A 12853-nucleotide genomic window follows, 5' to 3' on the forward strand; every position below is an offset into this window, starting at 1 on the left:
AAGTTGTGAACTCAATCAGCTCCATCATGGGCAGTAGCCCCCATAGCATCCAGGACATCTTCAAGGAGTGATGCCTCAAAAAGGTAGCATCCATCATTACGGGCCTCCATCACACCCAGCACCTGCATTGTTCTTATTGCTACCATCCGGAGCTTGAAGCCACACACTCAGCAATTCAGGAACAGCTTCTTCCCCTCTGCCACCTAATTTCTGAATGGGCTTGAACTCTTGAACATCACCTCGCTTTTTTTTTGTACTGTTTCCGCAAAAGCAACACGTCATGATATATGGCTGTGATATTAAACCTCATTCTGCTTTATTTCCCCTCCACTCGGTTTTCTAGAAATGTAAGATCACTCTTTATCCATCACTTCCTTTAAATATCAACAATGGAAGTTCCATCAGAGTAGCTATTCACCCAACAGCATCTCCAAAGAATTATGAATGAACTTAGGTGGCTGACTATTCAACTGTAACAACACTTTAAAACTCTGCAGTCTCTTATAGCAAATCCCTTGTGGCTCGTCCCTTGTAAGGAGTGATACTCGTGAGTTTTGAGGACCAGTATTATGGTCCCCTTTTGTTCCTGAGCATGCAGAACCCTACCAGTGTTTTGCCTGTAAACAGCAACATTTAAAGATCAGACCTTGGAGTTCCTTGTCTGTATGGCTTGGTCGTAGTTGTTCTGATCAATTATTAAGCTTGCTGCCCAGTCCACCACCTTGCTGTATCCATATTGGCATGGATTTCAGTAATCAATAAAATTGGTAGTATTGCTTAAAATAGGTCGTATAAACTACATTGAAATTAGCTATGTTTCTTAACAAGTTAGGCCCTAACAGAAACAAAATGCACAGAGAACATGGAGTCAGTAAATATCGTGGGTAAAAAGACAGTCAGAGAGAAATAACTAGCCACCAAGTATGAAGGTACATTATTAAGTTGTATCATGATTGATATGTGAGCCAGGTATAAATAATTTGTGTTTATCAGTTCAGAGTGGCTGTGGATAACTAAAGGGCATTTAGTTAGCAGTGCAGAACAAATTATGTATTACACTGTCTATAAATGCTAGAACTTGATCAGATATTGGTAATGTTTTCTTAAGATCAGACAAAAGATTTTGCTAATTTTCAAGTGTAGCTTCATCTTTTTCCTTTTAACGAGGCCTGGCACATTGCTATATTTAGAATTCCTTTGAATCTGGAGTTGCAGGACATGCCAGTGGAAATGTTGAAGAGACCCAAAGCAAGAAATTCAGACTTTAACAACATGTGTTGCGATACTAATCTTGGATTTGGGGTGTCAGATTGTCTTCACCAGGGTCTGTGCAGTGACATATTGCTGCAGTATCACACTGTCACCACTAGATGCCCTAAGTGGACTGTTTACTGGCAATCTTGGCGCCGTTACATTGAGCCTACATTGGAACATCATTGATGGCTTATCTTTCCTTAGTATTAATGGGCTGGATCAGTAGTTAACTCTGTGCTTGCCACAACGCTGAGTTAGAAATGACCGGGAAAACACAACACCCCATTGCTACTCCGTGCTGAGACAGTTTGGAGAGGTGTCTGAGCAAGCTGAGTGGCTTAGGAGCTGTTGGAGAAGGAGGGATGCTTTGGCAGGATTCTTGTTTCTGTTTGCTATTTGATGACATTTACTGAAATGAATACAACTGTGCTTCCTTTTCTGGCAGGTGAAAGGGTGTGAGGAATAGCAAGAACAGGTTCAGATTGTCTCTTGCTCACTTCCATCGGCTGCACTACCAAATTTAATGGTATGGGGTTTCGTTCATAGTTTAGGAGGGAGTGCAGGTTCCTCCGCTATGAGGTGTATTACCTCATTTGGAGAGGAATGCATATGAGGTGATCATCGGCTGGCACTGAACTACAGACCAGGAAGTGCCATCGTTATAATCTTTGATACTGGGAACATAGCAGTTTATCTGAATGCAACTCATCTCTCTGCTATTTAGGCTAATTGAGTTTCTATGGTTAATCATTCAAGTGTCACAACAAAATGGAGCTGACTTGCTTCTTGCTCTCTTTGATCTTAGAAGCATACGGACAGGTTGTTGCATCATCTAAGTTTCCTGATATTTGCCTTGAACTGGCATTAAAACATTTCAATCAAGAGAATAGAACAGAAAAAGATAAAAGAGAAAAGATTAGTTTTAATACCCAATTTGTCGTCAGGTGACAAATTTGATCTGAAAGCTGATAAACTCAAGGTAGCTTATCAAATGTTGCTTGTCCTTGTTGACGGCTCGACAATGTCTTTCTCTGCCTGAGATGAGTCCTGTAGCCCTCCTAGTCAGCTTCAAAGAAAATCTCTTCTCTTGGGTTTAATGTATAGAAGTTCTGAACCATGCAGGCTTGGTGCGGTGTCATTAACAGAGGTCTGGTTCTGCTGTTGGTCCTTAAAAATTCATGATTGGAGCACTACCTTGAAAACAAACCTGAACGATAATGTTTGAACTGAAGAGTTACAGTATCCGAATGTCATCTACATACACCTGTAGTGAAGTACCTACAGTGAAGTACTTGAACATTGCTCTGTATCCATTGCAATCAATTCATATACTTGCTTTCCCTGCAGTACCAGTATAGATGTGTACAGGTGTTTAAACACTGGACAACTTAAACAAATTGCATTTGATTATGTACTATCAGTTGGTAAGCCATATATCTTCTGTACTTTCGGTATTGTGTACAATTTATTTTGAATTTTATATTATCTCAAAAATAATAATTTTGTTTTTTTTTGTTCCATTGTTGAAAAATCACTTGTTTTCTTTAAAAAAAAGAATCTTTGATGCTTTGGAATTGACTTTCCTGTTGTGCATGCAGCATATTTTGCAGTGCGAGTAGGAAATGCCAGGAAAATGTACAAAGTGCTACCACCATTAGTTACAGGATCGCCCGATTTTGAGAGGATTTTCCGCGCACAGTAAGTTTATTTCAGTACACATTAACAGTTTGCAATAGCTCTGAATTGATCAAAGAACTTTTTCCATTTTATTCTCAAATGATTTTATTTTCAGTGTTGCTCTGATTTTCTTGTCTCTAAATTGTAAAAAGGTTGTACAATAATAGAGTTTTATGGGAAGAAACAGGACTTTCAATCTACCCCAACGGTTTTACCCACCCACGCTAATTCTATTTGTCCGCATTCTTCTATGTCTTGCCTTGTCAATTGCCTGTCATAATTTAACTTGCCCCCTCAACCTGCCTCACTCCAGGCAAAACAAGCCCAATCTACACAGTCTTCCCCTGTAACTAAAGTTTGCTTGTCTAGGTATCAATCTGGTGACTCTACTCTGCTATTTTCCCAATGTAGTCACATCCGTTCTATGATGTGGCACCCAGAACTACGCACAATACTCAAGTGTATTTAAGTGTTTTAATATTTGCAACATAATGCCACAATTTCTATGTACTGAAGCCTAAGCTATTAAGGCAAGCATGTCTTCTTCGCCAGCCTAACTATCTGTATTGCCACTTTCTAGACACTGTGGACTTGAACTACGAAGTTTCTCTGTCCATCAACGTTCCCTAGTGCCCTACTAATTACAGCACATGTCTTAACCCTATTTGACTTTCCAGAAAAGCATCACATTGCACTTGTCAGGATTAAATTCTATCTTCTCTTACTCCACCCAGCTTTCCATCTGATCCATATCCAGCCGTAAGTCCTAAGTGCAGTTTTCTGCAATTAAGTATCGATTTAGTTTTATTAACTGTAAATTAATTTTTTAAGGAGTTGAATAATTAACGGGGCTTTTAAAGTGGTGAATACTGCAGGAGAGGAGTCAGATTGGCAACTCAGAAGTGTTCTAATCAGCACCACCACTTCACACTAATGCAGCCTTAAAGTTCCCCTTGACTCTGGCTGTTTTGGGATAGGCAGGAACTGGCATTTACAAAACAATCAGAATGCTAACATCCCTGACAAGAATTATACTTCCACTTGTTATCTGCTTTCCTTTTAAGGACAAGCTGTCTGATATATTTTGGATTGTACAAAGTAAATAATCAATTACATTTTCAATGTTTTTGCCTTCCTTCCTTGAAGATATTCAGCACCATGGCAACTTTCTGCTGTCTGTGCGCATTCTTGATTAATGAGTCTCGGCAGTAAACTCTATGTAGCTGCTTGGCTGTAGAGTACATTGCAGCCGAGATTGATGCTGCTCTGACAACATCTTCATACACGTACATGTCAAGAAACTGGATCAATTTGTGCCTGTTTACAGGCATTTAACATGCAAATATTGATTTTACCTGAAGCACATCTCACTGGGTGCAATCTGAGTGAATCCATGACCATTCTAAAATTGGACTGTACTCTTCAGGATTTGCTCTAACATGTCTGAACTTTACTATAACATATTTGGCAAAGGATCTTTCATTCACCACCAACTAGAAACAGAACTCCTGTGTTCGTAGAATGAATGTCGTATGACATTTTCAAAAATAAGGAGCAAATAAGGTTGCCAGTGAGACGTAGTCCCAGTTCTGAGATCAATATATTGCACACGCCATCTGCCAGCCGCATTTTGCAAACTCTTTGTTTTTTTCGCCCGATTAATGATTACAGAGCCTTTTTAAGATGTTATGTATGTCAGTGCACTGCACGGTGATCTCTGCCTCAATGATTATTCAGCATCTCTCAGCGGCATGAAGCTGCTTCTGACTAAATGATCATTTTGAGCCCCATCACTCATGTAGGATTGTGCAATGTGTTCACCACCCTCCCCCTCAACCATTGCCCTTTCCTTCATTTTGAAGGCAACCTTTCATGCAGCTGGTCTATAGCCATCTTGGGAAGAGATGCTTTAATGTTCCCAGTGATCAATTTGGCTGTTGGGAGGCTCTTGTGCGACTGCTACTGGTAAACACACAGCTTAAGTCTATCAGTTCTTTCGATGCAAGGGACATTACTGTTGTACCTTTCAGAGCACTGTTCATTCAATTTAGCATTCTGTTTTGGAGCGGTTAGTTGGATCCAATCCAATGTCTTGGCGATACTGTTTCCATTTGTGTTGGAGACTAGTTGGTTAGCAGTTTGAGGCTGTATCCAGGATTGAATTAATTTCCCAGCATCCATTTTCCCATGTTCCCTTTGATATAGAAAGAAGTCATTTGGCCATTGAGTCTATGCCAGCTCACAGAAAAATCCCATTCCATCATAAATGCTTCCTTTTAACATATTCTCCCAAAATTGTATCAGTTCCCTCAGATTCCACCAATCACCTCCACTTTAGTTGGTAATTCACAGAGGCCAGTTGACCAATCGTACATCTTTGGGGTGTGGGAGGAAACTGAAGCAGTTGGAAGAAACCCAGGTGGTCACAGGGAACATGCACAAATTTCACATAGAAATAACCAGAGGTCACAACTGAAGCCAGGTCTCTGGTGCTGTGAGCAATAGTTCTCCTGGATGTGCCATTGTGCCCTAGCCCAGGTCAGTTACGGGAAATTTTAAGAAGGTATTTCATGGCAAAAACTTGCTAGACATTGGTGAACATCTTGTTTCGTGCTGAGGAACTGCAGATTGTAATGTTAAAGTGTTCGCCAATAGCTTTCTGAATATTGAGTTTATTGAGGGCAACATATCTTAAGGGTTTTCAAAGAGATAGTGTTCAATGAAAGAAAAGGCATCCTGCCAAAGGGGACCAATATTAGGAAGTTTTCCAGAGATCTCTGATTGGGGATAGGAACAGAGAGATCTTCAGGTCCACATCTATAGATCCCTCAAAGTTGCTGTGTAAGTTGATAGGTTAGTTAAAAAGGCATATGATGTAGGCTTTCATTAGTTGGGAGATTCAGTTGAAGAGCAAAGAGATAATGTTGCAGCTCTATAAAACTCTGGTTACATCACACTGTGTTCAGTTCTGGTCCTCTCATTATAGGAAGGATGTGGAGGGTGCAGAGAAGATTACCAGGATGATGCCTGGATGATGCAGCACGTCTTACAAGAAGAGGTTGTGCGAGTTAGGGCTTTTATCTCTAGAGTGAATGGGGATGAGAGGTCCAGCCGAAGGGTTTTGACCCAAAACATCGACTGTACTCTTTTCCATAGATGCTGCCTGGCCTGCTGAGTTCCTCCAGCATTTTGTGTGTGTTGCTCAGATTTCCAGAATCTGCAGATTTTCTCTTGTTTGAGGATGAGAGATGAATTTTTAGAGCTGTTTAAGATGAGAAGAGGCACAGATAGCAGGAGACTTTTCCTAGGGGTGAAATGGCTAATAGGAGGGGCATAATTTAAAGGTGATTAGAAGAATGTGTGAGGGGATGTCAGAGATGGTGTTTTTTTTCATGCAGAGAGTGTTGGGTGTATAGAACACGCTACCAGAGGTGGTGGAGGAGGCAGGTGCGTTAGCGCCTTTGAAGAGATTCTTAAATGGGCACATGAATGAAAGAAAAATGAAGAGCTATGTTGGAGTAAAGATTAATCTTAGAGTAGATTGTGGACCGAACAGCCTAACTGTGCTGTACTGTTTTATTTTCTATAATTGAGATGGGATGAGTGGAATTTTGGTATCAAGATGATCTTGGAGGATGTAGATAGAGGGATCTGGGGAAATTCCAGAGGATGGAGACCAAGGAAAAGGAAGTGTGGCTACCAGCAACAAGGTGAGCGGAGGAAAGAATGAAGGAAGGAGCCAGCTTGATTGGAGGTGTTTGCAGAAATGGAAAGGACCTATTTATTCCATGAAAGAAGTGGAAACCAACATAAATTGATAAAGGTAATAGTGATAGTGAAATGGGACTTGGTACATAGTAGGATGTGGGCAGCTGACTTGAATACAAAGTGATCAAAGGTTTCTCTGATGACTGGTAAGGAATAAAGGTGGAATTAATTGATCTTCTGTGATTTAGAAGAATTTGGGAGCTGGAAACTGAGTTATAATTGAGCAGGAGGCTGAATATGGATTAAAACTCATCAGCACCATTTCTACTTGTACGGGAGAACTTTTGGTGTCTGTGAAGGAAAACTATTTTACCTACTCAAACTATGGAGAGTTTTATTTGCTTACAGCTGCAATCTTTGATTGCCAGCAATTAATGTCTCAGCCCCATTTCTTTTAATTGAGTTATATCCATATAATGACACAATGCTGGTAAATAATTTTGAAAATCTCTTTAGGTAACACAAGATTTAATTTCACAGAAATATGAATCGCATGTGTGCAACTTTACTGTGATGGCTACATGCCCAAATAATACAAGTACAATTGAAGATATAAGACATCTTTCATAATGTTCAAGTTCAAGGTTAATTGTCATTCAACCATGCATGAAAACTCATGGATACAGCCAAACGTAGCAGCATTCCTGCAGGGTCACGGTACCAATGTTATACATGGTACAAAGCACAAATAGCACATATAAGATAGCAAGTAAACATACAGTCACACAAAATATACATACTGTATATAGCCCAAGTCCCTGAGTGATATGTCCTGTAAATTGATGGTGCATGGGTGTTATTGGCAAGAACAAGCAGCTCTTAGCAGTCCACAGGTGAATATACAAATGCATGAATGCTATGCAGCTTGTCTTCTATCAAGTGATCACCAGATGGCAGCACCTATTGGAGGGGCCAGCATGGATGCCTCATACTTCATCTCCAGCGTCTCCTCTCCTGGACTGCTGCAACAGGCAAGCCCACAGCTTGAGACCTAATCCTCTCTTCAACTGTGGCCAGGCAGCTCCCCTGCTGTCTGTCTCACTAATAAACATGGAAATGGATTTGCAAATTTTACATTACCAGTGTTTAACAGGGTCTTGCTATTGTAAGAGAAACGCCCAAGACAATCACTCACTGTTAGACTGCCCACTGCTTTTGCACACCTGCTCCGATGCCTCTCTGTAGCAGGCAGTAACAGGTCCAACTCGTCCAGCTCCTCCACCAATGAGCTGCTCACTGATGGGGTAGACCTGCAGTACTTTAAGTTCCTAATATCCAGCGTTGTCTTGCGGTCATAAAAAAAGATGCTTAAAAAAGACAAAAAGACCTTTGGTTGGCTCCCAAGAGGCTGCCATCTTACTGGAAGTCATGGTAAAGTTATAATAAATATATCTTTATCATTTTGTTTAAATCTATTTCATGCAAGTGTTTTCCCAGGCAGAATAAATATGGAAGTCTTATTCTGATCTGATTGTCTCAAGTGGGAAATGCATTTGATTTGTAATTTTTCACGGCCAATAATTACCCTTTTCATAATTTTTACCAAAGTGTGGCTTCCTGTTCCCATCTCAAACTAATGACTATTTAAAGACTATTTGCAGTTTTCTTTCCTTTGCCCCATCTCGATGCTGTCTGTTCCAAGTAGGGTGGTGCTTATGATTAGGGATATCATATAGTTTGGATAGTGAGATCATGTTGTGATCTCATTTCCCCATTTCTTTCTTCCTTGATATGGACATTGTAGCATTGCTTTCAGAACTCTAATCCTGAGGATGAGAACTTCCTTGGATATGGATGATGTGTATTGCTTTCAATACTCCAATCCTGAGGATGTCAGAATACAAATGTCAAACAAAACATTTCCAGTTGAACTTCAGTTGTCACATTAAAAAGGACACTTGCACTTGTGTGGTGCCCAATTCTTTGCAGCCGATGAACCATGTTTAAAGTGCATTCTCTGTTGGAATACTGCAGCCAATTTGCACACAGTACGTTTCCCCTCAACAACAATGACCAAATAATCTAATTTGGCTAGGTTGAGTGAAGGATAAATATAGACTCTAACTCTCTTTCAAAATGATACCATGGGCTGTTTTATGCTGACAGAGAAGGCCTAGTGGACATTGGCCTAGTGTTTTCTCTGACAGATTGCAACCTTAACAGTGCAGCACCCACTCTTTACTAAAGACACTAAAGATACAGCTGCTGAGACATCTATTCCTAGAGGTTTTACTATGCATCATATCAGACTTCTGAATAGTTGTTTTGATGTCCCACTTGTGGAAATGTCAACAGAAATGTGCAAGTTTGTATTCATCTCATTGTTGTTGACAACCCAGAACAAATCAGCCATGGTTCCCTCTTTCTGACCACAAATTGGTAAACCTCTCTAAGTAAATATGGTGAAGTCTACGTTAGGGTTAAAAGAATACCAGTTCCATAATAATCTTCCTGCACCAGCTTCAATTCCACATAAGTCGTCACTCTTTAAAACAGAATGATGAGGTACTTTCAGATCAGGGTGGGGGGCTCCAGCCTGTACCACCAAAGAAATTTGAAGGTTTGAGGAGCTGTTTAAAGGAAATACCTTTTGTAATTTAATGTTTGTTATGTGTTTGAATCTATACAGGCAGAACTCAGTTGAATTCTATCCCACGTTCTTGGTTGTGTTATGGAGTTCTGGATTGTTTTTCAATCAAGGTGAGCCGTAGTTATCTAAAACTAACAAGAGAACTTCTCCATCACTTAGACTTGTATTTGGCTAGTTTGATTGCAAGTCAATTGCCACTAATTTCTTGAGCAGTATGTCTAGGCTGAACATATGCTCTATTGTAGGGGAAGGTTAACTTCTCATAATATCATAAGTCACTATGATACTGGAGGTCATTTGGCCCATCAAGTTCATGGCAGCATTTGGAGCAATCCCATTAACGTCATGGGCAAAGAAGTGGCAGATGGAATATAGTGTCGGGAAGTATATGGTCATGCACTTTGGTAGAAGAAATAAAAGTGTTTAACTGTTTTCTAACTGGAGAGCAAATTCAGAAACCTGTGGTGCACAGGGACTTGGGAGTCCTTGTGCAGGATCCCGTAGAGATAAACATGCAGGTTGAGTCTGTGGTGAGGAAAGCAAGTGCAGTATTAGCATTCACTTGCTAATTTCTAGATGTCTAGAATATAAAAGCAAGGCTGTTATAATGTCAAGGCTTTATAAAGCACCAATGAGGCTTCACAGGGAGTATTGTGAGCAGTTCTGGGCCCTTATCTAAGAAAGAATGTGCTAACAATGGGGAGGGTTCAAAGGAGGTTCACAAAAATGACTCAGGGATTGAAAGGCTTGTCATATGAAGAGTATTTGATGGCTCTGGGCCTGTGCTCACTGGAATTCAGAAGAATGAATGGGGATTTCATTGAAACCTATCAAATGTTGAAAGGCCTCGATAGAGTCGACTGTAGGGTAGGTGGCTGTGGAGTCCAAATCATTGGGTATGCTTAAGGCAGAGGTTGTTAGATTCTTGATTAGTCAGGGCATGAAAGGATATGGGGAGATGGCAGGAGGTTGGGGCTGAGGGGGGAATGGATCAGCCATGGTGAAATGGAGGAGCAGACTTGATGGGCCAAATGGCCTAATACTGCTCCTATATCTTATGGAAATACCCATAGTCAGGGAATATACAAACTTCGTACAGACAGCCCCGGAGATTTGGATTGAACCAGATCGCAAGACTGTGAGCTTTACTTGCAGAGACATTGTGCTTCTGGAGAACGCCATAGTTGAAGATAAAATAACTCTGTATTCCCTTCTACATTTTAATTTGGCTCTGCAGGGGGCTGACAAAACAGAACCAAAGTGGAATAAGAATGTTTAACTTTTCCACTGTTCACTGAAAATGCTGTAAAATCTCAGCAGGCTAGGAAATATCATTAACATTTCTGGTTGAAGACCCTTCATCAGAACTCAAATGTTAACAGTTTCTCTGAACTGCTAAGTTTTTCCAGTGTTTTCTGTTTTTATTTCACTTTTCCATCATCTGTAGTTTTTTTTTGATTCTCACAAAGTGATCTGGTGTGTAAATGCACTTCCCAATGTGATCCTGAGCAGAATAGGTTTGAAAAATCCCGGCCTTCTCTAACCCTGTAAGCTGCAGTTCACCAACCTTGGTGGAAGATATTGGACACGTTTTCACTGTGATTTTCGATTGCTGATCCCGGCTTAAGAATGATAATGTGCTCTCTTTGTTCAGGATTGAGTAAGATCAGACTTTATTGTCCTTTTGGAGAAATCCAGTCCATTCTGCTTATGGATTGACCATTAAGAATGAAAAGTCAATCATATTGCTGTGGGACTGCCCAGGCAGGCCACATCAGATAAGACCATTTTTCCCTGTAAGTCAGTAATGAACCAGGTTTTCTCACATTGAGGTGGTTTCATGCTAGGCTTTTACTTCCAGATACATTAATTGTTAATCAAGTGATTTAACCACTACAGTACTACACCCAATCTTTTGGCATGTGAGGTGAGCAATGGAAAAGGCTTAGTACACCAAATCTTGTACAATATGCCTTGAGTTGTCGTTTCTCACAATTAGAGGGCAGCTGGATCATGAAGGTGAGAGTCAGTTGCAGGGCTAGACGCAGTCTATGGCAGTCATTCAGAGTGGGGTTTATTTCAAGAAAGTGATTAGGAAAGATAGGTTTGGATAGAGAAACAAGAGGTGGTCAGTAAGGCGAACAATCAGTTCCGGTTAGCTTGAGGGTGTACACATTGAGTGGGTGTGCCTGTGGGACCAAAAAGAAAGTAGCTAGGTAACAACTTGGACTCATAGGAATGGCCAAGGATATAAGTTAGCCTTTAGTGTTAGCCTTTAGCCTTCTTATGGCCTACCATGATGAAGATGTATAAACACAAGAGATTCTGCAGATCAACACAAAATGCTGGAGGATCTCAGCAGGTCAGAGAATATCAATGGAGAAGAATAAGCAGTTGACATTTCGGGCTGAGTCCTTCCAACACTGATAAGAAGATCAGCCAACACGTTATTCACTCATGGCATCAACAAGTGTTTGTGCACACAGTTATGAGAGTTATACCATGTGATTTGTTACAGTTCTTAAGACTACAGGATCCTTTTTAATTAATCCTGAAGCAGATATAACCATCTGGTTAAGGATTATTTTGGAATGCAGTATATTTGTATAATTTCACAAGCTTGATTTTCTTTTTATTTTTTAGTCTTTGAGCATTCAAATGTCAGTTAGGGCAGTGGCATGCTCCTCCTTCAGGATATGGGAGATTAGGGAGACTGTCAGGACTTCACCTGAGGAGAATGTGTCCAGCTGCAGCTGCTGACTGACCATACAAAGGAGTTGGATGCACTCAGAATCATCCAATATGTCAAGAGTTTCATAGATCTGTGTTTTAGTGAGGCGGTCACACCTAAGGTACAGGCAGAAAGTAGCTGGGTAACCATTAGGAAAGAAAAAGAGAGTAGGCAACTTGGGCAAGATCCCCCATGGCCATTCTCCTTGAAACCAAGTCTACCATTTTGGATACTGTTGGTGGGATGACTGTTCAGGAGAAGGCAGCAGTAGCTGAAAAATTGTGTAGGGGGTGGAGATCCAGATTTTTGGTCCATTAGAATCTCTTTAGTGCAGAGGTAGTTTGCAGAAGAAGGATGGGTTACACCTGACCTGGAGGGGTAGCAATACCTTAGCAGGCAGATCTTCTAGTGCTGTAAGGGTGGGTCTAAACTTGATTGGCAGGGGGCAGGATCCCAAGCATCAAGGAGGCAAATAAGAGGCAGGAAAGTGATGCAAAAGTCATTGACACCTAGTTGAACAGGTATGAAAATCTGGAGAATGGCCAGGAGCAAGGAAAGTCAACTTGGATTAAATTGTAATTATTTTGATGCAGAAAGTTAAAGCAGATTAAATTAGGGCTTAAGTAGCTCTCTGGGACTGGAATATTATAGCCATTACAGAAACATGGCTACGGGAGAGACAGAACTGGCTGCTTAATATTACAAATGTCACAGCCCAAGTCAGAGTTACTGAGGAATCATCCAGTGAGGTGTTATGGGTGGAGCTGAGAAACAAGAAAGGGATGATCCACATCGGCAGGATTGTGCTATTGGCATCCAAGTACTCAATGTGA

General features: G+C 40.7%; 1 protein-coding gene across 2 annotated transcripts in view; it reads left to right on the forward strand.

The window, feature by feature from the left end:
* The window catches only part of mgst2 (microsomal glutathione S-transferase 2), a 32780-nt gene that overhangs the window by 5772 nt on the left and 14155 nt on the right, over positions 1–12853 (forward strand). The window contains exons 2-3 of one of the 2 annotated variants that reach the window (XM_073042728.1): positions 2853–2952; positions 9329–9399. In XM_073042728.1, the coding sequence (XP_072898829.1) occupies positions 2853–2952; positions 9329–9399 (171 nt within the window). The remainder of the gene's footprint in view (positions 1–2852; positions 2953–9328; positions 9400–12853) is intronic. The other variant, XM_073042727.1, reaches the window with a different exon arrangement.

The sequence above is a fragment of the Hemitrygon akajei genome, chromosome 4 (genome assembly GCF_048418815.1).
Source record: "Hemitrygon akajei chromosome 4, sHemAka1.3, whole genome shotgun sequence".
Classification (NCBI taxonomy): Eukaryota; Metazoa; Chordata; class Chondrichthyes; order Myliobatiformes; family Dasyatidae; genus Hemitrygon; species Hemitrygon akajei.